Raw genomic sequence first — 23,796 nt, 5'->3', positions numbered from 1 at the left:
ATCTTAAGCAGTGGTCCTCAAACTTTTTAAACAGGGGGACAGTTCACTGTCCCTCAGACCGTTGAAGGACCGGACTATAGTGAAAATAAAAACTCTGAACAAATTCCTATGACACTGCATATATCTTATTTTGAAGTGAAGAAACAAAACGGGAACAGATACAATATATGGCCCGAGGGCCGTAGTTTGAAGACCCCTGTAAGGCTGCTTGTCCCCAAACCCAGGACACTACCTTCCTCCCAGAAACTCATTATTCCCCTTTGTTCCCCACTCTCTCCCAATCCCAGAGTACATGGTGATTGTCTCAGGGTCCCTATCTTCCTGTGTCCCCTCAATTCAGAACCAGATGTGAGCCCAGACACCATCCTTCCATTCCTACAGGGCTGATTCTCAGGTCTCAGGAGAGGATTGCAGAGATGGGAGCTGGTCAGGGCCCAGGAACATGCATTCTCAGGTTCCTCTGTACTCTTCTGACCCCATTATCTGCAGGTGGCCATGAGGCAGGGTTGGGCCCAGCTGATTCACTGTTAAGTTTCTCTCCACTCATAACCCTGTCTGGCCTTCAGCAAAAGCCCATGGCTTGGGGAAAGTAGGCACATCTCTCTATCCTAAGGTTAGGGCTGAGTCTAACCTGCATGTCCCAGCCCCCAAGGATGCTATCTGGCCACCTCCCCAGGTGTGAGCTATCCATAGTGAGTGGCCTTTAGGTTAAACTGTTAGTTCTGTTATAACCTCCTGAGTGAATTTGTGGTCCTGACTGATGACTGCAGTCAGATGGGAGTAGAGGAGAATCCAGAGAACAACTTTGAGTCCCTTGTTGGGCTTCTCCTGGGAACACAGGGGCAAGTCTCTCTGCAAAACGCTCCCTGCATTGCAGGTCACCCGCCTGCACCCACAACACCCTGTGAGCTCACCAGGCTCCGGGAAGCCAAGCAGGGTCAGGCCCGGCCAGTGCGCACGCGCAGACCTCCCAAGGAAACACAGGTGTCCCGGTGAGTCAGTGCCATGCCTCCCGGCCTGTGTGGCTGACACCAGGTTGATTCTGAGCCAGCGTCTGAGTCCCAGCAGAAAAGAGGGCATGGCTGGCCTTTGGGTGCTAAGTGCCTTCTCTGCCACCATGTGTTAGAGTGTTAACACTGTTCTTAAGGATTGGGGTATATATGCTTCATGCCTCCCACCCCCAACCCATTTCCTAAGGCAGGCCTATGGGGCTCCAATCTCAATGCTTGAGGCTATTTTAGCCCAATAATGATGGAGAAGGAAAGCGAAGTAGCTGAGGGAAAAGAGGTGGGATAGACCCAGGACCCAACTTGCCCCACCCCAAACAGCCAGGATCTGTAGCCGCTAACAGGCTCCAGGCCTCAGCTCCCCAAGATGGTCCCTTCTGGTTTGGGAACGGCTGGATAAAAGGGGTGAGCTAAATGACCAAAGGGGTCCATTAAAAAGTAGGCGGTCATTAGCCTGTTTTATGAGCACCTAGATATTTATTACACCCTAACCCCATCATTAGAAGCCACAGGGAGAGCTTGGGCCCTTCTTTATTGCAATAAGAACTGAGGAGGGCTTTCCCCCAAAAGGAGTGTAGTGCCTGTCTTCCAGCAGGGGGTCCTGCCCAGGAGCTGATCCCCAGTCTCCATTCGGGGTACTATGTAGCTACCTGAGTCACTTCTTGCATTCTGTCCTTCCTGTAAAGAGCCTCCAGGACAGAGTCCAGCAGACACAAGCCCCCTCCCTGGAATTAGCCCCACTGCAAGTAGAATGGGTGTCGGCCTTCCCCATTAGCCTACAAGTGCCAGTGGGGCTAGATTGGCACCCACCCCGCTGGGGCGGGCCATGAGGCTGAATGGAGCGTGGCAGCCCCACAGAGAGGAGCTGCAGATTTATCAGCCGATGTTTGCATCATTAAGGGCCCCTTGCTTATGGCTGCCAGAGCAATTAACTGCTCACAACCAGAAGTTCTGGGGAAAGTTTGTCCCAGCTTCCTGTGGCCTGACCTGGACACTGACCTGGCCCCCTGACTTCGCAGACTCCTGAGTGGAGTCCTCTGAGCTCTGCTGTGTGTAGCGGGAGTTCAAAGAGGGGGACAGCCCCAGCCCAGCACCCTGGGGATAGCAACTGAGGAGGCTCCAGGTTCAGGCCCCTTGACCCCATTGGGTTTGGTCCCTGCTGTCACCCCATCCCTTTTCCTCCTCGTGCCCCTGGGCATTGTCACCTGGAATTGCTGGGCCCTCCTCAAGGTTGTGCAAAGACTCGTTTCAACATGCTCTGAGGCCGATGGGGAGCCTCAAGGCTGGAAGCCAAGCACCCCAACTGCCCTGAGCCAGGTCCTCTCCTGCCTGCCGGGGAGGAGAGAGGAGCTGGCACATACCCACACCTTCCCACGGCCCCCCAAGGGGGAGGGCAGCCATAGCTATCAGCCAGCCTGTCCCAGAGGCCTGTGCCCCAGGGGCCTAGCTGGAGGGAGCAGTCGCTCCCTGCCTCTCCCTGGGTTAGGTCAGACCTGAAACATCCCAGAGAGGATGGGACCAACCGTGAGGTCAGGGTGGAACTGACTGAGCTCAGTCTCGGTTGTTTGTTCATTGTAATTGCCAAGCTGCCTATATTGGCATTTGCCTGCCGGGCACTGTAAAAGGTGGCACAACCGAAAGGGAGGGAGCTGGTCCCGGCTGACAGCTGTGGGGCCTCATGCACTGCTGTCTTGGCTGAGACTAGTGAGCCAACACTAGTCTCTCCACACTGAGCAGGGGCCTGACACTTTGCATTTCTTCCTTTGAGGGGAGCCTCTCAAGAATTATTCAGGGGTTCACTGGCTACTCACAGAGAGTCTTGGCCAGCCAGGTGGACAGATCAGTGCTGGGATCCAAAGATGCAGTTGGTTCTTCTGGACCTCCAGGGTCACCCCAACAGAGTCTCAAATGGTACCTCGTAAACTCCTGTGCTGTCTTCCCTGCCCAGAGACTGGATTTCCGACCAACTCCAGGCTTACTGCTGCAGGAGTTTTAGAAGCAAAGGTCTCTGGGTACTAGCCCAAGTCCACTGCCAGAAATCTACAAAAAGTATGTCATTTGAATAAGACTTAAAGGTTTTCTGCTACTTGTCACACTTTCTAATGGACTTAGGGTTTCACCCAGTTTCCACATCTTGCCAGAAGTTTTTCTTGTTCAGAATCCCTGACCCCCAAGCTTTCTTCCAGAAAATGTTCTTTCTTTTTCCCTTCTTTCCTCCCTTCCTCCTTTCCTTCTGAACTTACTTCCTGTCTCTCTTCTTTCCTCCCTTCCTCCCTTCTTCCCTCCCTCCTTTTATTTCTTCCTTTTTCCCTTCCTCCTTTCCATCTGAACTTCCTTCTTTCTCTCCCTCCCTTCTTTTATCTTTTCTGTCCTCTTTCCTGCCCTCCTCCTTTCCTCCCTTTGCTTTGTTCTTCCTTTGGTTTTGCATTTCTTCTCTCCCTTCTTTCTTCTCATTTTTTCCTTCTTTTTCCCTTCATTCTTCCTTCCTTCCTTCATTAAATACAAATTTTCACATCAGGGCCTTTAGATGTAACCCACACATGGATTACAATTTCTCATTCCTCTTGAGCCCAGTATGGAAACTTAAAATAGGGCAAAGGAATGAGAGAGAACAAGCAGAGAGCAGAGCCAAGAAAGCTGACTCCCCCATTACTACAATTTCCCAAGAAGGCACAAGGCTCAAGCTTGGGGAACCCCAACTTTGGGACTTGGTTCTCAAGGACTGTGAGTGGGAGCCCAGGCAGGCAGGCACCTGCTTTACCACACACAGAGCCACTCAGGGACACAGCCATGGCTGGGTGGGCTGAATGCACTTCTGGAAAAATGAAAGGAAATAGGGCCTCACAGGGCTGGGGCAGGAGGGCTTGGCTGAGCCCCTGATGTTGGCTGAGCCCCAAGTGTTCTGCCATAGCATCCCCTGGCCATTCTCAAACCAAGAGGTCAAGTAGGTGTGGGGCCAGCACAGTTGGAAGCCAGTCTTGGTCAGGGGTGGCCTCCCTGTTCCTCCTCTCCGCCCTGCTGGGTGCCTGCGCAGCCAGAAAGACCGGATGCTGCTGTGATGGAGCGATAAGGGCCAGCCTGAGGCAGACCTGAGTTCCCTCTCCTTCAGCTGGGTGCAGTGTCTAAAGTCTGGTTGTGGGGGACTTAACTGCACCCCTTTCCTCTTTGCTATGCTGCTGCCTCGAAGTGAGTGACACTGCCTCACATGTCCTTCATGCTGGGCACGGCAGGGTGAGGAACCCCACTCCTGCTGGATTCCCCACTGCCCCCCACCCCAGAGGCTCAAGCAACTGAGCACAGAGCAGCACAGTGCAAAGTCAGCACTGCACTGTCCCTGCCAGGGGCTCCCCAGAACCCACCACATCTGACTGCAGCCCCTTCCCCAGTGCCACCCTCACCTCTGCCTGTCCTGTTCTACCCTGGTTCCCCCAGAGAGGGCGCCTGTGAAAACATTGTTGGTGAAGAAGTCTGTCCGGGTGTGATGCGCATGTGTGTATTTCTGTGAGTGTGAGCCTGATGGAGCCTTTGTGTGTCTTGTGCATGTGCGCATGTGTATGGTATGAAAACTGTGAGGATACGTGCATAAGCATGTCCATGTGGGACTGCAGCCATATATGTGTGTGAGCCTGTGCATGGAGTGTTATGTGCACATAAGTTGTACTAAGTGGTGCAGCTATTATGTGCATATGTGTGCACTTGTGAGGAAGCATGTAAATGTGTGTATATGGGTAAATGTGTAAATGTACATGTGGACTCGTGTATAAGTGTGTACAAGGGGGGCTATGAGTATATGTGAGTAACTCAGTGTGTCTGTGGGGTTGTGTCGCATGTGTCCTGTGTGACTATGGGCACCATGGGTGACTGAAGACCTGTGCAGCTTCTTGTGCCTTCACTGAGGGTCCCTAAGCCCATGGGCTGCCAGAACCCCTTCAGACAGCCCTGAACTGCCAAGCCCTGTCTGTGCCTGTGTCTCCAGGGGATGGGAGAGAAAGGGGCAAGGAGCAAGGGAGGGAGGAGGCCCTGCTTGGATGGTGTCATTAAGAGATATTAATGCCCCTCATCAAGGCATATTAATAAACATTATGTGCCACGCTCCGCACACCCCGGGTGAGTACAGAACCAGCAGGACAGGCCCCACATTCACAGCTGAGTAACCTCTGAGCCCACGGCACAGCCATTAGCCTTATGAGGTTGACCCTGCCAGCAGGCTACTAGGGCCTGTCACAGCAGAAGAGCTCACAGGAGGAGTTTGAGGGGGGCAGACGGAGGCAGCAGCAGCCCCTCTCCCTTGACCCCCTCCCCCATTCACATCCAGGACAACTCCCTCTCCTTCCTCCCTCTATGAGCTCTGGAAGGGGAAGGGAAACCATGACGGCCCTCACACTTGCATGGCACTGCAGGACTCTAGAATATTTCATCTTTTCATTTCATCTTCACTAGTCTGCAGAGAAGAAACCAGGGCAGCTATCATTACCATCGCCACTGTAGGGCACAGAAACAGAGACGCAGAGAAATTGAGTCTTGCTCAAAGCCGTGGTGCTAATTGGTGATGACATTGGACGGAAGCCCATTTTCCCCTCTTGGCCACCAACCACTGGGGCCATGGTGACTGAAAGGATCTTCCCCAGCTTTGTCACCACGGCCACCACCAGAAATGAGACTGTGAAGTGCAGTTTCTCTGCCTACTATCACTCCTACTTCTTAGCAGAGTCCTGGAGGGCAGAACTAGAGTTTTGGCAGAGGGTCTGCCATGTGTACCCCACAATATGTTAACATTCAGTGGTTCTTCATAGTGCTTCACCCCCCATGCCTCCACTACAAAGGCTTGAGCCAGTGATGGCCTGCTTGGGAGTCCCAGGATTTGTTTTCAGTTTTGCAGTCTGGGGCTCTGGCAGGGTGCAGAAGCCACTCTTCACTGTGACAGTCACTGTGGTGTTAAAATTGGGCGTGTATTTAACAAGACAAAACTAGAGTTTAATAAGATCACTCTCCAGTATAGGTAAGAGTAAAGAAGTGGAAGAACTGGAAAATTCGAGGGATCAGGAAAATTTGTTTATGAAGTATCCCTAGTTCCCCGTGTGAGTCCATATGAGCATTTTAGAGGCCTGCAGTTGACACAGAAAACTTCAGCATTTGTCTTGTATTTCTAGAATTTAGTCTAAGTTAACACTAATGTGGAATTGTGGCATGTAGCTTGCAACTCCTTATGCTTGCTCTAGTTTTTCTCCCATTATTTCCTTACTATTTCTAAATGGATCAGGTTTGTGGAGACCAGATATTAGGGTCTTCATTACTTTTCACCTTACCTGGAATAGTAAGCCATCCATACAGAGAATGGCTAACCTGAAACAGACACAATTAAGTTGAAAAGGAACATGGGCACGTTTCCCCCAGGAAGGGATGCAGATGCACTTTGGCCCTGCAGCTCACAGCTGGCTTCTGTGGGCTGGGAAACCTTGGAACCGAGATTCTAAAGCAGTGAACTGTGGTGTTCTTGAGCAGTCATCAGTGCACGGGTACTGGGGTGCACCTCTTATATCCAGCTTGGTTTGTTTAGGGGTGTTATGCTTTCTGTTTTTCTTTGATGACCTGAAATACAGCCAAAAAGGCAAAACTGTTTGAACTCAGGGCTGCAAACACATCTGACCTGAATGAAGCCATATTACCAGGCAGGGTTCAACACCATCCTCCTCGGACTGGCCATATGTGTCATCCTAGGGTCTGCCCGCAACTGGGTCCTCACCAAGAGGAGTGTCTCTTAAACCTCTGGGGACACAACTGCTGAACTGGGGTAACAGAAGTCCTGTCCAGGTGATGGACCCCAGATCAGGGTCTTAATTGCTTTGACTCTCAGCAGCCCAGGGCATTTGCAGTCTGACCATGAGCTTTCCAACTCTGCCTGCTCTTTCATTGCTTATCTACATTTTCCTACACTGCTTGTACAGTTTCCTCAACTTAAAGTGTTCTTCCCCTCCCCCGCCTGTCCATATGGGAAGGCTGAGAAGCTCAGATAAAGGGAAGAGTCCCCCACGAGCTTTCCCATCACCCCAGCAGCTCTTCTTCTTCCCTCCATGCTCCTGCATCTCCTCTTGCTCTTCCTTGGTCTGCTCACTGTCACTTCTTTGCTAAAAGATTGGCCTCTGTGACATATATTCCTGTCTCATATGGACTACTCGTTTACTAAACTCAGGGAGCTCCCCAGACTTCATTCCTGGGCCAGAGAGAAGCACAGACACAGGTGCAAGGTGGCAGAATCTATCTGGGACCCACATTCATGTCCTCGTGACCTCAGCTTTTCCACCACAGACAACCATAGCTTTGGCTTTGGGGAATTTTTGCTTCCACCCAGCATAGTGAAGTTGGAGGAAATCCTGGGAGAAGCTACTACCTCTTGGGTCAAGCAGATCCTCCTTGGGGCCCTCACCTCACCTCCACACCCCCACTCTACTGCATTTGGGCATGTAACTCACTGCAGATCTAAAGCAAAGCCAGGAGTCAGAACCCAACAGCTGTCTCTGCTCTTGAAGGTGCTTCTAGGCATAGGGAGTGGGGGTGGGAGTGGGAAACAGGCACCTCATTACCCCAAAGTCTAGAGGCTTCTGCTCCCCCCCACCCCAGGGCTCAGGTCTATGCCTTTTCCCTCATGTTCCACCTTCACTGTGGTCAGCTCTTTGCCTCATAGCTCCTGGAATTCAGGAATCAGAATCTATGCCCAGGAGCAATGAGGCTACAGCCCCCCCCCCCCTCTCTCTGCCTAGTGCTTCCTCCCTATTTGCTGAGAAGCACACCCTGGTCTTGCCATCTTGGATCTCTCCTTCCATCAAGCAAACAGCCATGCAGAGCCACAGGGCAGGCCTTGCCAGCCTAGAGAGCCTGGAATTCTCTCCAACACCATCAAAGACTGTGCTGCTTCCTTCTCCCTCTGCTCCCCTTTACCTTCCTCACTCCACCTTTCAGTTCAGACTGGATTGCCCCCCACCTCCGACTCTGGCCCTGGTTCTTAGCCAGGCTGTAGAAGTGATTGAATCCTCCTTGGCGTGGGAAGAGGCAGGTGAAAAGATTAAATCATCCCCTTGCACTCGAGGAAATGTGCCGTGACCCTGCGCTTAGGGGTCAGCAGGCCTGAGGACCTTCCCAAATGCCCAGGTGGGCGGGCAGCTGCCTGCAGGTAATTGAACTGGAATGAGGAACCTAGGCTAAGCCCCCCTGCTGGGGTTTCCACAACCAGAGCTCACAAATGTGTCCAGTGAGAAGCTCTTTTCCCAGGTGAGAGACACGCATCTGCTGCTCCCACGGGATCAAGAAAGCAAGGACAGAGGCGACTTGGCCAGTTGACTCATCTACTTGGGGTTCCCCCTGGGCTTAATCACTTTGTCAGAGACTCTAGGGCCTGCCTGGGGAGGTGGAAAGAGCCTGATATAGGTGGCAAGCACAGAATAGTCCCTTAGGGTGGCCTCTTGTGGTGGCCCCCGACAGTGTCTGGAGTCTAAGGTCTCATCCTGGCTTCACTTCTTCACTCGCAAATGTCTTTTGGCCACTTAATTTAAACTGAGGTGAGGCCTTTTTAGTAATCAGGTCAAGAATTTTTTTTCCATTTTCCCCATTTTTCTGGACCTATGCAAACAACGGCGATTGCTACTATCACACCTTTACTTTTTTTTTTTTTTTTTTACTTTTTTCCTTTAAGGAAAAAAAATACAACTTACTAAACTTAAAAACAATTGTAGTAGAATGCTTGTCTCGAATACAGGCAGGGGATGGGAAAGGGGAAGGGGGTAATGTTACACTGGTGAAGGGGGCTGTTCTGGTTATGACTGTAACCCAAATATGATCATGTTACTTAAAAAAATATATTTAAAAAAAAGAATGAATGAATGAGGGGACTGGAAAACCTGTCTAGAGTACAGGTGGGGGGGTGGGATGGAGGGAGATTTGGGACATTGGTGGTGGGAATGTTGCACTGGAGATGGGAGGTGTTATTTATATGACTAAAACCTAATCACAATCATATTTGTAATCAAGATGTTTAAATAAATAAAAATATATATAAAAAAAAAACAATGCTACCTCTGCTTGGGTTACCCACCGAAGACAAGGATTCTAGCACAAGGTAGTTGAAGGCATAGGGGGTAGGACAGGACTAATGGCCCTTCCCCTGAGCTGTAGGCTATGACCACAGGTGGGAGGCGACTGTGGGATGCAGGAAGCAGATTGGAAGAGCAGCTGTGGCAACTGAAAGGCAAAAACCCAGGATGACCATGGTCATTCTCACTTCACAAATGCTCGAAGAGCTGCAAGGGGATAGTGGTACATACTAACAAGCTGCTGCCCTGGACTTCTTTCTAATCAAATAGTGCTTCCTACACCTGTCCTTCCTGCAGTGTCGGGAGAAGAGGTCTGTCAGCAGAGTGAGCCCTAGAAATGTGCAGACGTGAGGACAGGAGTACAGGGAGGACACTCACCCAGTCAGCAGAATTACCCCTATCTTAAAGGGGATGCCGGGACTTTTGTCAAGCCCATTTTCCTGTCTGAGGAGAGCCCTGGGAAGCAAATCTCACTCTGAGAGCACAGAAATTCCTACCACGTGCATCAGTCTCTCGTTGTCTGCAGTTAGAGAAATACCCGCCTTCCCCTATGCCTGGCTGTCCCACTGTGGGACCCGTATACACTCACACTTGTGTGTACACACACTCACATGCTCACAGACTACCCCCAATAAGGTTGTTCCTCCAGCCTGTGAGTTTAAGGGTCCTCTGGAGCTATTCCCTCCTCCTGCACTCCATTCCCTTTGCAGGGGAAGTGCTAGGGGTGTGAGCCCAGTGGCTGCAACTCCCTTTCCAGGCCAACAGATCCACCGCACAGGGACATGACCCCAACACAGCACCACATGCCTCAACCTGTCCTACTTGGATCCCTAAGAACCCACCTTGGGGTACCCACACCCCTCTCCTCTGTGCTATCTATAATTGTCATCATTTCCTTTTTCACCCTTAGCATTTGGACAAGTATCTGTGTTTGCTTATAGTAAGAGAAAAGAGGTTTTACTCAAAGACACCAGCATCTTTAGGGGCTAGAAGACTGAGGTGGGTGGGAGGTTAGAGAGTTTTATCAGCCCCTTTATCAGCTCAGCCAGCTCCATGTACAGGTGTGGGGTCTATACTTTTCACCTGCAGGCCACCATCAAGCAAGGCCATAGTTCAGACTCCTTGGAAATTTCTCACAGACCCCTCTCCCTTCTGGAAATGCCCTGTCTCCCTCATCCAGAGACTTCCAGCCTGAAGAGTAATGAAAGGTCCCTGTACAGCTCTCAGTGGCCGTAGGGCTCAGGGTAGTGACTGCTGAGTTGACCCAAGGGGCTTGGGGCTCCATAGTCCCTGCCTAGCTGGATCCAATGGATGAGAAAGTCTCTTTGGCAGGGAAGAGAGCTGTTGCAGGGCCTTCCCGCCCCATCGGGACTGCGAATCAGATTTTCCAGGCTCTGTGCAGACCAACTCCCTGACCCAAGGGACCAACTCCCCGCCCCTCTTTACCTCAAGAAGACTGTTTATCACTCTGGGTGGGACCAAAGCCTGCGGGGATCAAGAAGAAACTGCTAGCTTAAGTTGCTATTGTTTAGTTTAAACAAACCGCTGGCTGGGCTGGCTGGGAAGGGAATGAGCAGGAGGAGGCTAGAAGGCCGAGCTGGAGACCAGGCTGGTTCCCTGGTCAGTACCCCTTCTCTGTCTTTCCCCAGTGACCAGAGAGCTGGTGAGAAGTGGCCTCCAGGCTGGGCCCCTCAAGTCTCCTAAGAGGAACAAGTGTCCACTGGCCTACCACTGCCCTCCAGGTGCCCAGCATCTCAGTGACTGGCCATCTGTGGTGGTGCCAGCCCAGATCTGGCCAGGCCTGATCCTGAGGCCACAGAGCTGTATGAGCAGAGCCTTTGGTCCATGGGTAGATATAGAGCAGAGGACAGAGGGTAGGGAGGGCAGCAGGCGTCAAAGCAGGACCACATGCTGCAGGCAGCAAGGAGGAGTATTGTTCCTTGCTCCTCAGTCTTGCCAACCTAGTCTGACCAGGAGGACCTGGAGATGAAACCCCTGTGAGAGGGGACTCTGGAAGTGAGTGAAATGGGTGAAGCTGTGGACAAGCTGTGGCCAAAAGGGGAACTCAGGAGACATGAGAAAAGAGTGAGAGCTGCTTGTTGTGGGAAACAAAATCTAAGAGGGCCTGGGTGACCCCTCTGTTCTCCACTGAGAATTTGGTTGAAATCCTGAGTTCCCCACCTGCATTCTACCCACTCCCCTCAAGTCTCACCTACACCTGGGCTACATAGGAAAAAATTGGTGGAAAGGTGGCTAGGCACAGTTAGGTGTTGGCAGAATCAATGAAGAGCCAAGCTAATCACCATCATTAAGGCTATAAAACCCCACTCCTAGGGGCCCGCAGGGCTCCGTGGCATGGCCCAGGCCCAACTATGGCACAGACCCAGGGGCCCAACTTCAGTCCCTTTCATCTGAGCATCTCCCCGTCCTGCACAAACAATAATTAGCACCCACCCCCAGGGTCACCTCATTATCCCACAGACACCAAGTGCAGGGAGAAGGAGGGAAAGGAAGAGAAGGGGGAGACTGAGGCAGTCTCAGCAGCCAAAAAATCTGCCTGGGGCCTGGGGGGCAAGCAAGCAGAGGAGAGGCCAGAAACTGCCTGCCCTGCCCTTCATACCCCCTTCTGGTGGCCAGACCCAGACAGCCCAGCCTCATCACTAAGCAGTGCTTCTGGGAACAAAGGAACTGCCCTAGGTCAGGGGCATCTTTCTTAGGGGGCTGCATTTCCCAGCATAGCCTCCAGCTCCCCTGTTTTCACATTCCTGCAGCCCAAGAGTAACCCCACCTCTGCCTGTCTCTCTTTCAGGGTGTGGATTTGAAGAAAGGGAATATTCGGGGCCAGGAGTTAACAGGTGAGTGGCACCCTTGGTGTGGGGGTGCAGTCCTGCAGCATGGAGTCCCCAACCCACCAGAACCCCCACCTTCCTGCCACAGCTGGGCTGACCTCTGCCCTCACACAGAAGGAACCTATAGGTGCTCCCACATGGCTGCTCCAGACCTCAATACACACATACCATGATCGAGCCTTTGGGATGACCAGTTTACACAGTAATCTTCACAGCAGGGGAGAGGGGGGTGTACCCTCAGTATAGTAACTTTCACCTTTCGACACCCCTTGTTCTGGTCTCATTTTAAATGCATGCAACGAACACATATGTCCTACACACATGTATACATGTGTATACAGCACACATACATGTATACATGCACACCGTACATCTGAACTGCATTCCAGATACCCAGGGAGAGATGAACAATTAGGAATTCCCCTGGCTGTGGGCCCTGTAGCCGGAAGTGCTGTGAGAAACATTTCCAGCAGCTCTGAACAGCCAGTGGTTGATGTCTGATGGCCAAAAGAGCAGGTGACATCACAGCCAGTACATCCCCCAGCATCATCCCTGGGGATCCCTCCACATCGTACCCAACATCTATCAGAATCACCCCCTGAACTGAGGAGAGGAAGAACAAAGGGAAGTAGGCAGGGTTCTTGGAAGGGACCCAGGCCAGCAACGGATCCAAGGGGCTCTGCAGAAAATTGGGGGATGAAGGCAAGTGGTCCCACCCACCTGTTAACCCAGAAAAGATCTGGCCCCTGCAGAAGAGCAAAGGGGAGGGCAATGCACCCTCTCCGGAAGAGCCTGAGTGCCCCAGTGCCCCAAGCACCCAGATCCTACACTTCCATCTTCGAATCTTTGAACTGTGTCCCACCCACCCCATAACCACTTCCAGATCCTCCGGATCTAGCCAAGAAATTGGCTTCTGTAGGGATTGAGTTCATAAGGAAATGTTGAAAAAAATAAATGAAAAATTTCTGGCAAACACACTTGCCGAGAAAAATGGTTTTACCTGGGGTGGGAAATGCACTGGGATGGACTGAGCAGGAAGAAGACTGTCCCCAGCAGACACCGACCCAGCAAGGCCCCCAAACACTCACACACAAACCCTGGCCTCCCACCACCCACACCCACAAAGATGCCCTCTTCAATGGGGACTCTGAAGAGAGATCCAAAGAAAAAAGTTTCTACTTATAGGGTGGCCACAGAGCACCTAGGGTCTGTGATATGTGAAACCCCCCCCCCTTTTTTTTAATCTACAGACTACCTGCCTCCCTCTCCACCGAAAAGAAGTGGCTTCCACCGCTACCAGTTCTTTATCTATCTCCAGCATGAAAAGACCATTTCTCTCCTTCCCCAAGAAAACGAAACTCGAGGTAGGCCAAAGTGAGGATGAATGTGGGGAGGGGAGTAGTGGATAGTAAAGCCAGATCCTGGGCCCTCTGCTCTGCACCATGGAGACTGCACACCTGAGGCAGTGCGCCAGAAGTAAACTGGCATGTGTCCATGGGCAGAGGCTACTAGTGTCCACAGGCCAGGGGTTGGGGTGTTTAAGGCAGAGTTCCAAGGGGAGTAGTAAACAAGCGGGAGAAGCACTGACCCCCTCAGCCTCAGATGACATGTGTAGGCAGCTACTCCACTTCTGCAGATAATTGTACTCTATAATTGAGTCTGATCTAGGCAAAAGGGCCCTGGAATGCCACCCTGCCGGTCTGTCTTCATTGGTCACTAGTTGCTATATCTGCCTGGTGCCATCTGAGTGGTGGGGCAATGACTTCCCAGCCTTGCCCACCCCACTCACCTCTCAGAACTGCCTCCTGGCACCCTGAACAAGACCCACTGCCTAGATCTCCCAGTGACTTGGCCCATGCCCTCCTCCCAGAGCTGGGGAGCATGACTACTTAGATTTCCTGACCCCAGGTGGGCCACACACTACCCCCTTTAATTTTTCTTGGAGGGAAAGTGATGTGGCACATACCAATGCAATGGGGTGGGGACAGGGAGACAGGCGAGGTGAGACTGTCTTCTGGCTTCTTTCCCCAGAGACTTTGACCAGCCTCACCTATAGGGAAGTAGGGGAGGTCCTGGTGCCCAGAGAGGTCCCACCTGAGCCAGGGGGCCCTTAGTATGTGTCGTGTAGGGGCCACCAATCAAGAGCACTCCAGGCTGCCCTGGAGGTGCTGTGGGTGCAACCTTTTCACTGGTGAACCCTCCCCAGGTGCCCTCAACATCATGCCAAGCTGGAAATCTGTTTCAATGGCTTTGCCAAAGACACACTTTCAAGTTGGGATACAAACAGAAGGAAAAGAAAAAAAAAATGTATCTTGTCCAGGCCAAGATCAACTTTCCCAGTTTCTTCGGTCCCCTTCTCCCCCAAGACACCCTCTGCTACTGGACTAGATATTGGAATTGGTTATTGGGTACCGACATCTTAGCATTGGTTACAGAGAAATCTCACAGCAGAGCCTGAGGTCTCAGGGGCATATTTATTGCTTTCTGCAAGTTATACAGATTGAGAGGAAGGAGAGCTGAGCCTAGCCCAGCTTCCAAGAACCCTGAGACCCCTATGCTCTTCCTAAGAAATGGAACAGAGCTAAAGCCCTTAGGGCCTTGAGACCTTCCCCAAAGCCTATTTAGAAGAATGAGTGGCTACCATCCCCCTTATCTAAATGTGAACATTTGGGAACTGGACTTGCATCTGGGCAAAATCTCTGGTATTCCAGCTAATATATCTGTAGCCCCAAATTAAGGCGGGAAATTATGCTCCCAGCTACATGGCTTTCTCTAAGTGCTAAGCACTGTGCTGGTCACTTTGCAAAGGACTGTCCCATGGTACAGAACATTCTCTGCCCCGAAGGGGCTTACAGTCTACTTTGGAAATCCATAAATAGCAATGCAGAGCAGCCTATGGTTAAGCTCTTAATTGTTTGCTTCTGATTGGAATAACCTCTGGAGAGGACTGAAGTTTAGTGCGGCCCAGGTCTTGCGAATGACCCCCATTTTCTACCACCACATTAAAGGGTACAGGGTCTTTTTCTGCAGGAAATCTTGATTTCCAGTCACTGTTTGACTTTGTGGCAAATTAATTCAACTTAGCCTCAGTTTCCTCACCTAGAAGCTTGAATATAGGCAATCTGCAAATCTGTTTGGCCCTTGGGCTATGCAGCAGAGGCAGGGCAGGTCTGGGCCAAAAAGAAGGGAGAGAATTTGAAGCCTTGAGTTCAGAAGGGTGAGCAGGCTAGCCCTGGGCTGAGAGAACCACAGAAAACAGGATTAGGCAGGAGTGTCCCTGGTTAGTGGTCAGCACGGTGATCATGATGGTGATGAAAGGAGAAAGTAGAGATAACCAATAGTCTGGGAAGCCACAGAGAGGCTGAGTGGGAAGCTTGGGAAGCTAAATTACACCAAGAGGGAACAGTGAGAAGCCACTCTTCAGAGAGGGATAGCCGAGGTGATGGCAGACGGGACCAGAGCAGCCTTCAGGAGGCCTTGCAAGCATGGAGACATGTGGCATGGATGGGGACTGCAGTGGTTCTTACCAAAGCCCAAATTCCACAGACCTGAAACTCTGGGCTAAAACTGAAACTTCTGGATGTGCTGAAGGATGCATGCGACCTCAGGCTGGGTTGGCCTACAGGGACCAGCCAGGGCCAGCCTTATCAATTGTCTATGCCCTGGGAAACTACTGGAAGGAGGGCATTGTCATGGAGTGTGTGTGTTGTCACCAGTACCTCAAGTTTCTGGGGTAACCAGAAGGAGCTCATCAAATCTAGAGAATGGGAGAACATGAGTGTGAAGGAACCAAGCAGAGCAACTTCTTGGGTGGCTGCTAACTTTACCTGGTCCTCAGGGCTCACTTCCCTCTCTGGCACTGAGGCATGAGAGATAGGCTTTGGATGAACATGACAGACTAGGTGGTTTTAGTTTAATATGAGCCTCTGGGGTGGCTCAGAGATGGAGACTGAACCTTGCCCAGGGTTCCTCTTTGTTCTATGCCTCTGGGGCAACCAACATGAGGCCAACAAAGGGGAGCTCTTGACTCCCAGACTAGCTGTGTGACCTGGACACATTGTCTCACATCCCAGGATCTCAGATATTGGAAATGGACTTGCTCTCCAAGCTCTTCCTATGTCCAGTTCCACCTCACTAATTCAGGGAACCACTCATGGAGTTCAATTTGCCTATGAAGCTTTGCAGGGCTTCAGATAGTTAAGCACAATCATGGCCTAAATGGGGCAGGGACAGCAAGTTCCCCTTCCAACCAATGTGGTTCAACAAGAACCATAAAAAAAGGGAAAAAACAAAACCAAAAACATAACAAATAAAGCCATGCCAATCTCATCTTGGTCTGCACATTAGGTTTTGTATAGAAAGGGCATGACATGAAGTCCCTAGATTTAAAAGCATTTGCAGTGCACAGGGAAGGGCCTTACTTGTCATACTCCTGCTTGCTAATCTACATCTGCTGGGAGGTGGGTCTTTAAATCTTCAGCTTAAAGAACCTGGGCTGATGCCCTCTGACCAGGGCTGGCCCAGTCCATCAATATTTGTCCCACAGGCTGTATTTCATCTTCCCAAATGTGGGACTGGCATTGGCTCAGGTCTATGTAACAAACAGGCTCCAGCCTCCACACTCAGCTGAGAATCTGGCCTCTGGGCCCATCCTTGATTCCTGATGACCCCACATAGTTTCCTCATAGCAGCCTTCCACTAGGCATCTAGGCTACAAAATTCTAGAAGACTCAACATGTGGAGAGTAGCATGTCTGAAGAGAGAGCCCCACCACACATACCCCTACCCAAATCCACTCAAGCCTCCCCTAGACCTGCCCCTCTGATGCCACTTCTCCTTGCCCCATCCTCTTCAGAACATGATTCTGCAGTGGTCTCAGAGTACATCATCAGTTCATGCTACAGTAATATCTTCTGTCACTCTGTTCCCTCATGCCACCTGCATCTCTCTGACATTCACATAACATTTTGCTGTGCTCCCTTAGTTATCTGCTTTAATCTCTCTTGGTCACTATATGGGCCCTACAACTACCAGCTACCTACAACTACCAGGAGACTATAAATTACTGAGAGAAGATTTTTCCTGGTCTTCAAATGTCCTGTGCCCAGCACCCTGTCAGCATCAGTCAGCAAGTATGTTTGCCAATGGGGCACACTAGGTCATATTTCCCAGGCACACCTCACTATTCCTTTAACACCTCTATGAAACCACATTCCTTATGGCCCACATTCCCCTTGTTTTAGCCCCAGGAGGGCACCATCACACCCTTCCATCCTCACTATCAGTCTGCCCTTCTGATCCTGAAAGAGGTACCTCATTCCCTGGGTGAATGAAAAAACTGCCTCTTAGAGCTGGAGTAACATGGTTGGCCAAGAATTCACAGTAACACACAAATCCACTGCTCTTCCAACTTCTGGAGCAAGGACCTTTGCTTCTGCCCCCAACTCACTTTATTCCCTCTAACCCACTCCCCACCCTATCATAACCACAAGACTCCTATAGGGACAAAGAGGAAGGAAATCCCTGGACATCCTTGTTCCCACATGACCCTTTCCTGGGAAGGCTGCAGAGACTGTAGAGACTCTGTGGAGTTATTTCCATGGCATGACACACCTTAGACACCTTGCCCAGAGTTGTCAAGTGTCAGAGGAATCTTTGTCCCAAGAAATAATAAGTGTCCAGAAGCCACTTCAAGGCCTCAAGTCTTGGGCAGTCCCAGTGCCTACGTGTCACACATAGGCCTTGGGGACTGCCAGAGAGGTCCTGGTAAAATAAAACAAGCAGGGAGAACAGCCAGAATCATCTCCTCAGAGAAACACACCTGAATTGAGCAGCTCACAGCTTAGCCGCCCACCCACCAGGGTCAGGGAGGAGGAACAGGCAGAGACTTGCCACACTTGGAGCTTAGGTCTTGCTTGTGGCATCTAAAGGCCTTCGGGGCAGTAGAGGAGATGGAGACCAGGGGAGTAGCAGGGAAAAGGTTCTAGGCCCAGGCCAAGGCATGGAGGCTGTAAGCAACTTCAGCCCTCAGAAGCATGGCTATTAGCTTGCAGGCTGGAGGGACAGGCCTGTTGCCCTAAAGAGGGAAGTACATGGTATAAACAGGGATGGAGGGCAAGGGCCCTGCCTGGAGACTAGCCCCAAACACACAGGCAGACAGACACAAACACACACAGCCCACTGCAAAACAGCACCCCACCCCCCACCCCATGACCTCCCATGGTGGTTCACCTGGCCAAGGCCCCAGAATCCCCCAGGCCCAGCCCCTGAGTCACTGTGTGGGCTTGTGGCAGGCAGCCCTCGTCTGTCTCCCCAGGGCCCCACCCACCTGGCAGAGCGAGTAGGACTGGGGGCCTGGCTGCAGCCCAGGTGGGGCCATGCTGGGCAACTCTCAGACAGGCACCCTGCGAGCAAGCTGGCAACATTCATAGGCCCTAGGTCCAGGGACACCCACATGGAACCACTGAGAGTCCCTCAGATCCATTTCACCAGAATGTCAGCTAACCCACAGTGCTGAATATGCTACCTGGATACTCAGTCAGATGCTCCTAGTGTTGCTCTCCACCACAGGGGGCCAGACTCACCCCAGTACCCCAGAACCTTTTGTGCATTCCTGCCAAGGTCAGAGCAACCCCTGCCCCATGGCCCACCCTGCAAGGCCAGCCACTCAGCAAATATTCTCCAGAAGTAATTGGATGTGATGGAAAGAGGCTTTCCACTCCTGAGTGGAAATCTTTGGATGTCATTTAATGGCACGAAAATGAAAAGGCTCAGGCCTCCCGCCTACCACCACCAGGATATCATTAATCTCAGAAGAGTCCTTGCTCTTCTCTCACAGCACCACTGGCTGCCAAAGCTCAATCAATGATGCCCTGAGCCAGCCCCTGAGGCAGCTGCGAGGTGGGTGTCCAGGTCCTGCTCTTTCTTCAGGCCAGTGTCCCCTGACATAGACAGGATCCGTGTAGAGTAGGGGAGACTGAATGCATGGTCAGTGTGGGGTTCACATACAGCTTCCCTCTCCCACAGTCTGCCACCCCAAAGCTCAATATCCCCTTGTTTTCTCTTGGTCTGAGTGGAACACAGACCTGCAAATACCCAGGCTCTTGTCTGGAGTGAGGTTAGGAAGAGCTCTATCCTGTGAGAGATCTCATCAGTGGGCCACGAAGCAGGGAGGCCAGGGCTCCATCACCAAGACCAGCTTGTTATCCAGTGTTATCTAACCAGCAGGGTCTGAGGGGTACCTGCAGGTCAGGGGGTCAGCTATGAGTTGGAAAGAGCCTGGCCCTCTGGCAGAAATACCATCCCCCCTGAAACCCCACTCACTGGAGTCCTACATGAGAGGGGAAGGAGTTGGATTTGGAATGACCTCACATTTTCCATCACCTGTTTAACTTTAATCTGCACAATAGGCTGGGGAACCTCCCCCAAATCAGTCATCTAGATTTAGAGTACATCAGTGAGTCGGGCAGTTCCCACTCAAACCGGCAGTCCAAGGAATGTCAAGTCCAAAGGTCCCCATGCTTGGGACGAGCAATGGCCTTCAAGGTGGGACTCTCTGCTCCCATCTACCACAGAAAACAGCCTCACTGCCCCCTGCTTCCCATAGCTCTCTCTCTCTCTCTCTCTCTCTCTCTCTCTCTCTCTCTCTCTCTCTCTCTCTCTCTCTCTCTCTCTCTCTCTCTCACACACACACACACACACACACACACACACACACACACACACACACACACACATCAAGAGCCTGACTCACCCCTTTCCTCTAGAAATTGCATGGGTCAGTTCCTCTGGCCTCTGTGGCAGGAAGTGGGTGTAAGGAGTCACAACAAAACTAGGAGGAGGCAGCAGGAGGCTAGTGACCAGTGGCTCTGGACCCTCAGATGCAACCCATAGCCCAAGAACATAGAATGGAAATGGAACGCAGCCCCAAGGACTGTTCAAGCTCAGTTAAGATCTGATTTTGTCTGGGGGTGCAGAGTCACTGCTGCAGAGGAGAGGAGAGAAGAGGTGTGGGATTTTTTTCCCCACCAGTCTGCCTGACCTTGTGACAAGTTTCAATTTCCTCCTTGCCACCCTGGTTCCTTCCTGCCCAATTTGGGGAGAAAGCCCATTGTCTCATTCCCCACAGGTAAGCACAGAGGGATGACCACACAACCACCCAGGAGGTCTTACCCTGACCCAACCACATCCTGGGATGGAACTCCACCATTTTTCCCCATAGCCAGGCTCCCTAGAGTAAAGGCCACAGCAGACCCACTCTCTCCTTGAGCCTGGAAGGCACCACAAAGCTAAGAGAGGTTCCCTCAAGTAGATGAAGCATAAGGCTCTGATCTGGTGGCACTGGTGGAGCCCTGAGGATGTGCCTTCATCATAACTAACCCCTGAGAAGACCCTCCATTTTTCCATCTGCATGCTGGGGAGAAACCTAGTCCCCTCTTTGGTGAGGGTTTTGTGAGGCTTTATTTAAGTGAGGCTTTGGTGAGGATTTGGTGAGCACTGTTCCTGTTTTATAATTGTTTGTATTAAAAAAAAAAAAAAAGTCTGGTGGTGGCCTGGAGCAATAGCACAGCAGGTAGGGCTCTTGCCTCGCACGCACTTGACCTGAGTTCGGTCACCGGCATCCCACATGGTCCCTTGAGCGTGCCAGGAAGGCGTCCTGAGCAAAAGCTAGGAGTAGCCCCTGAGCATCGCCGGGTGTGGTTAAAAAAAGACAACAACAAAAAAAAGTATGGGGGACACTGAAAACATGTGTAAGACTTAGAGCTTAGGTATCCAGTCACAAGTTCAAATTCTAAGTCCCACACTCACCAGGCAGATCCCCTATATCTGTGATCCTGAGGACCACAAGCAATTTCCAGCTGTGCTGAGGTCAAGTATATTTGAATATGTGAATACCACACACACACACACACACACACACACACACACACACACACACACACACGGTGGTGGGTGTAGACGGAGAACCACAAGTAGGTATGTGTGTGACTTAAGGAAGCCAGGATGCCTTACTCAGGTCTCTGGTTATCAGATTACTCTTCAGCATCCATCCAGGCCAAAGAGATTGTAGATTTCACACACACACACACACACACACACACACACACACACACACACGGAATAGACCCACCGGGAAATGCAGGCTTCCACTTAAGTCAAATTCCCAATAAGCAAGATATAATTTTTTTCAGATAAGCATGCTCTGAGCAATATGCTAGCCATAACCTACACTAACAAACTACCACTTGTTTATCTGAAATTCAAATTTCACTGGGCGTCCTGTATTTTATCGGGCAAGCAGCCAGAGAGGGTGCCTGAGGCCCAGGGTTTGGGAAAGAGAGTGTGGGAACCTGCCTCTGACCACTTCCCTTGACTCTCTCAGTGCCCCAGGCTGTGCCCTCCTTGCCCTGACACCAGGCCTGTTTATACTTGCCCAGTGCCCCCCCACCCCGTTGAGGTAGGGAGCACTGTTCTCAACAGTGCTCTCTCCTGGGGCAAGGCCTGGATTCCTTCAGGATTCACAAGCCCTGCCTGCTACCTGTGCCAGGCAGATGAGCACTGTGACTAGGGTCCTGAAACTTGGGAGGTAGTAGGACCTGAGAGCATTCATGATCACGAGGTCAGGGGAACCGAAAAGAGAGAGTGTGAGTCTGGCTTGGTCTGACTGGCATTTTCTTTCGCCCAGGAATGAGAAGGCAGAGTTGTACTATTGGCCCAGAGCAGGGAGACCAGCGTGCCTTGGATACAATATGAACCTCATTCCCTGTGGCTTTGGAGGAACAGGCACATTGCCTCTCCCAGGCACTGTGCCCTCCTCAATCATCTCTGCCCAGCACACCTACTGCCTGCTCCCAAATCCACTCTCACTGACTTCCATACTCTATTCATTTCAGCTTCTTGGAAACTGGACCAATTTCTGATCCGCTACCACCTGAGTGAGCCTGAAGCAAGCACCCAGTTCATGACCCAAAATTACCAGGACTCAAGGAAGTTCTAGGCTCTGGCAGGAGGTGACAGTCGTGAGCTCAAGAGCAAACCCAAGCACGGTTAACTGCCTGGTATGGCTTTGGCTCCCCAATAGGCATATGCCCAGCTGGCCACCAATGGTGGAGGGAATATGAAACCCCCCCCCCCTCTCTTCACACCCCTCTCTTCCAGATTAAAAAGGATCATCCAAGGCCTACCCACAGGGTGTTTGTCTTTTAACCTGCTTTCCTCTAAAACTCCAAGCAGCAAGAAGTGAAGGGACTGATGGGCAGTGCCAAGCCCATCCAGGGCTGTCTTGGAAGTGGAGGCAGCTACGGGGAGGTGGCAAGAGGGGGAGTCCTAGCCCTAAAAATTCAAGAGTTGGGGGCCACACAACTTGAATGAATCTCTCTCCTCACTCCAGTGAAGGGAAGAGGAGGGAGAGGGGGCATGATGGCCTTTCCATTCTGGCTTCAGCCTGCACAGTGATGAGCACAGGCTTACTGTAGAAGTGGGATGGGCAGCCACAAGGCCAAGTCTGAGTAGAGAGACAGCACCTGGGGTTTGGCAGGGAAAGGAAACACTCCTAGGAGAACCATAAGCAGTGGAGCTCAGGGACATGGGCTGAGACCAGAACAGTGCAGGCCAGGTTCCGGAGGCAGCCAGGGTTAAGTTCAAGCTTGGGTGGGGCAGGTTGAATATTGAAGCAGAGAGCAGGCCACAGTCAGAGACACTCCCCCACCTCTAGACCCGTCCCCAGAACTGGAAGACTCCATGTGTGGCATCATCCCAGAAATAAAAAGTCTGCAGCAGCGTATCCAACAGGTGAGAACAGCAGGCCTGTGGGCAAAAGGCAGAGTTTGCCAGACTGAACATTGTGCCCTGAAAACCACAGAAGGTCACTGAAGGATGAACAAATTGGAGGGCATGGCCTTCTCTGATGGATGCTTTCAGGACACTCAGAAAAAGTCTTCAGTATCTGGAAGGAAAAGGACCTGGGATCTCTGAGGGTCTCTGGCTTTCCCCACCAGGACCCTGGAGGTGTTTCCTTACTGTGGTTCTGTTCATGATTCTACCTTTTCCCCATTCTGTCCAAGAGTTAATAAGCCCCTGTCTGCCAGTGTCCTTGGCCAGGATACAGCCAGGGTACAGCAGTGCTGGTGACTCAGGTGTGTTAGCACCTTGAGATCCCAGATGAAAGGGGCGAGCTGCAGCTGGGCCCTGGCTCACAGCCTGCTCAGACCCATGTTCACATTAACTGAAGACAGAAGTCCAGCCACGCACAGGCTTCCTGCCCTGGACGACTTATGTAGCATTCAGCTAGGAAGAGCCTGAGTTTGTGGAGTGAGCTCCCCACCCGACTAATAGACAGACACCAGCCCAGGCAGCAGGACAACCCCACTACCCTTCTACCCCCACAGAAACTTTTGCCAACTGAGCCCAGACCTGAAGCCACAGGAAGAATCTATTGGTTGCGTCCTGGAAAGTCGCTCTGCAGGACTTCCTGTGCATGTGCAAACCTCACACTCCCAGGCCTGTCCTACGGCCCCCATCCCACCAGCCTTGGAGTGTAATTGGTGCCCCGGGACAGGATAAATAGCAGGTCAGCTTCCTAGAGCAGCCCCAAATCGAGACACATCCTCCCCTCTTCTGCTTTTAATTCCTTGTGGCTAGCATGTTTATTTTGGATGAGGAAAAAAAATCGGATGTTTATCCTTCGAGGAAATTATCGGCTTGCTTTCCTTCCTTTTTTTCCCCTCCTCCTTTCATTTCCCCTGATGTTCTGGGCTTTTAGTTCAGCTGCCAGAGACCCCCACTCCCAGGACTCTGAAATGTGGGGAGAAAAAGAAAAAAGTCAACACTGGCCCAGGAGCCACAGAAAAGGAGGTC

The 23,796-nt window shown here is 51.5% G+C and overlaps 1 protein-coding gene across 1 annotated transcript in view; it reads left to right on the top strand.

Moving 5' to 3' along the window:
* PEBP4 (phosphatidylethanolamine binding protein 4) overlaps positions 1-22,123 on the top strand; it is a 119,115-nt gene extending 96,992 nt beyond the window's left edge. The window contains exons 3-5 of the mRNA XM_049769497.1: positions 11,901-11,946; positions 13,191-13,304; positions 21,834-22,123. Of these exons, the coding sequence (XP_049625454.1) occupies positions 11,901-11,946; positions 13,191-13,304; positions 21,834-21,937 (264 nt within the window). The 3' untranslated portion in view covers positions 21,938-22,123. The remainder of the gene's footprint in view (positions 1-11,900; positions 11,947-13,190; positions 13,305-21,833) is intronic.
* The last annotated feature ends 1,673 nt before the right edge of the window (positions 22,124-23,796 follow it).

This window comes from Suncus etruscus, chromosome 3, assembly GCF_024139225.1.
Source record: "Suncus etruscus isolate mSunEtr1 chromosome 3, mSunEtr1.pri.cur, whole genome shotgun sequence".
NCBI classification, from domain to species: domain Eukaryota; kingdom Metazoa; phylum Chordata; class Mammalia; order Eulipotyphla; family Soricidae; genus Suncus; species Suncus etruscus.
Note: the sequence above shows the minus strand (reverse complement) of the source record. Positions and strands in the feature narration are given on the sequence as shown.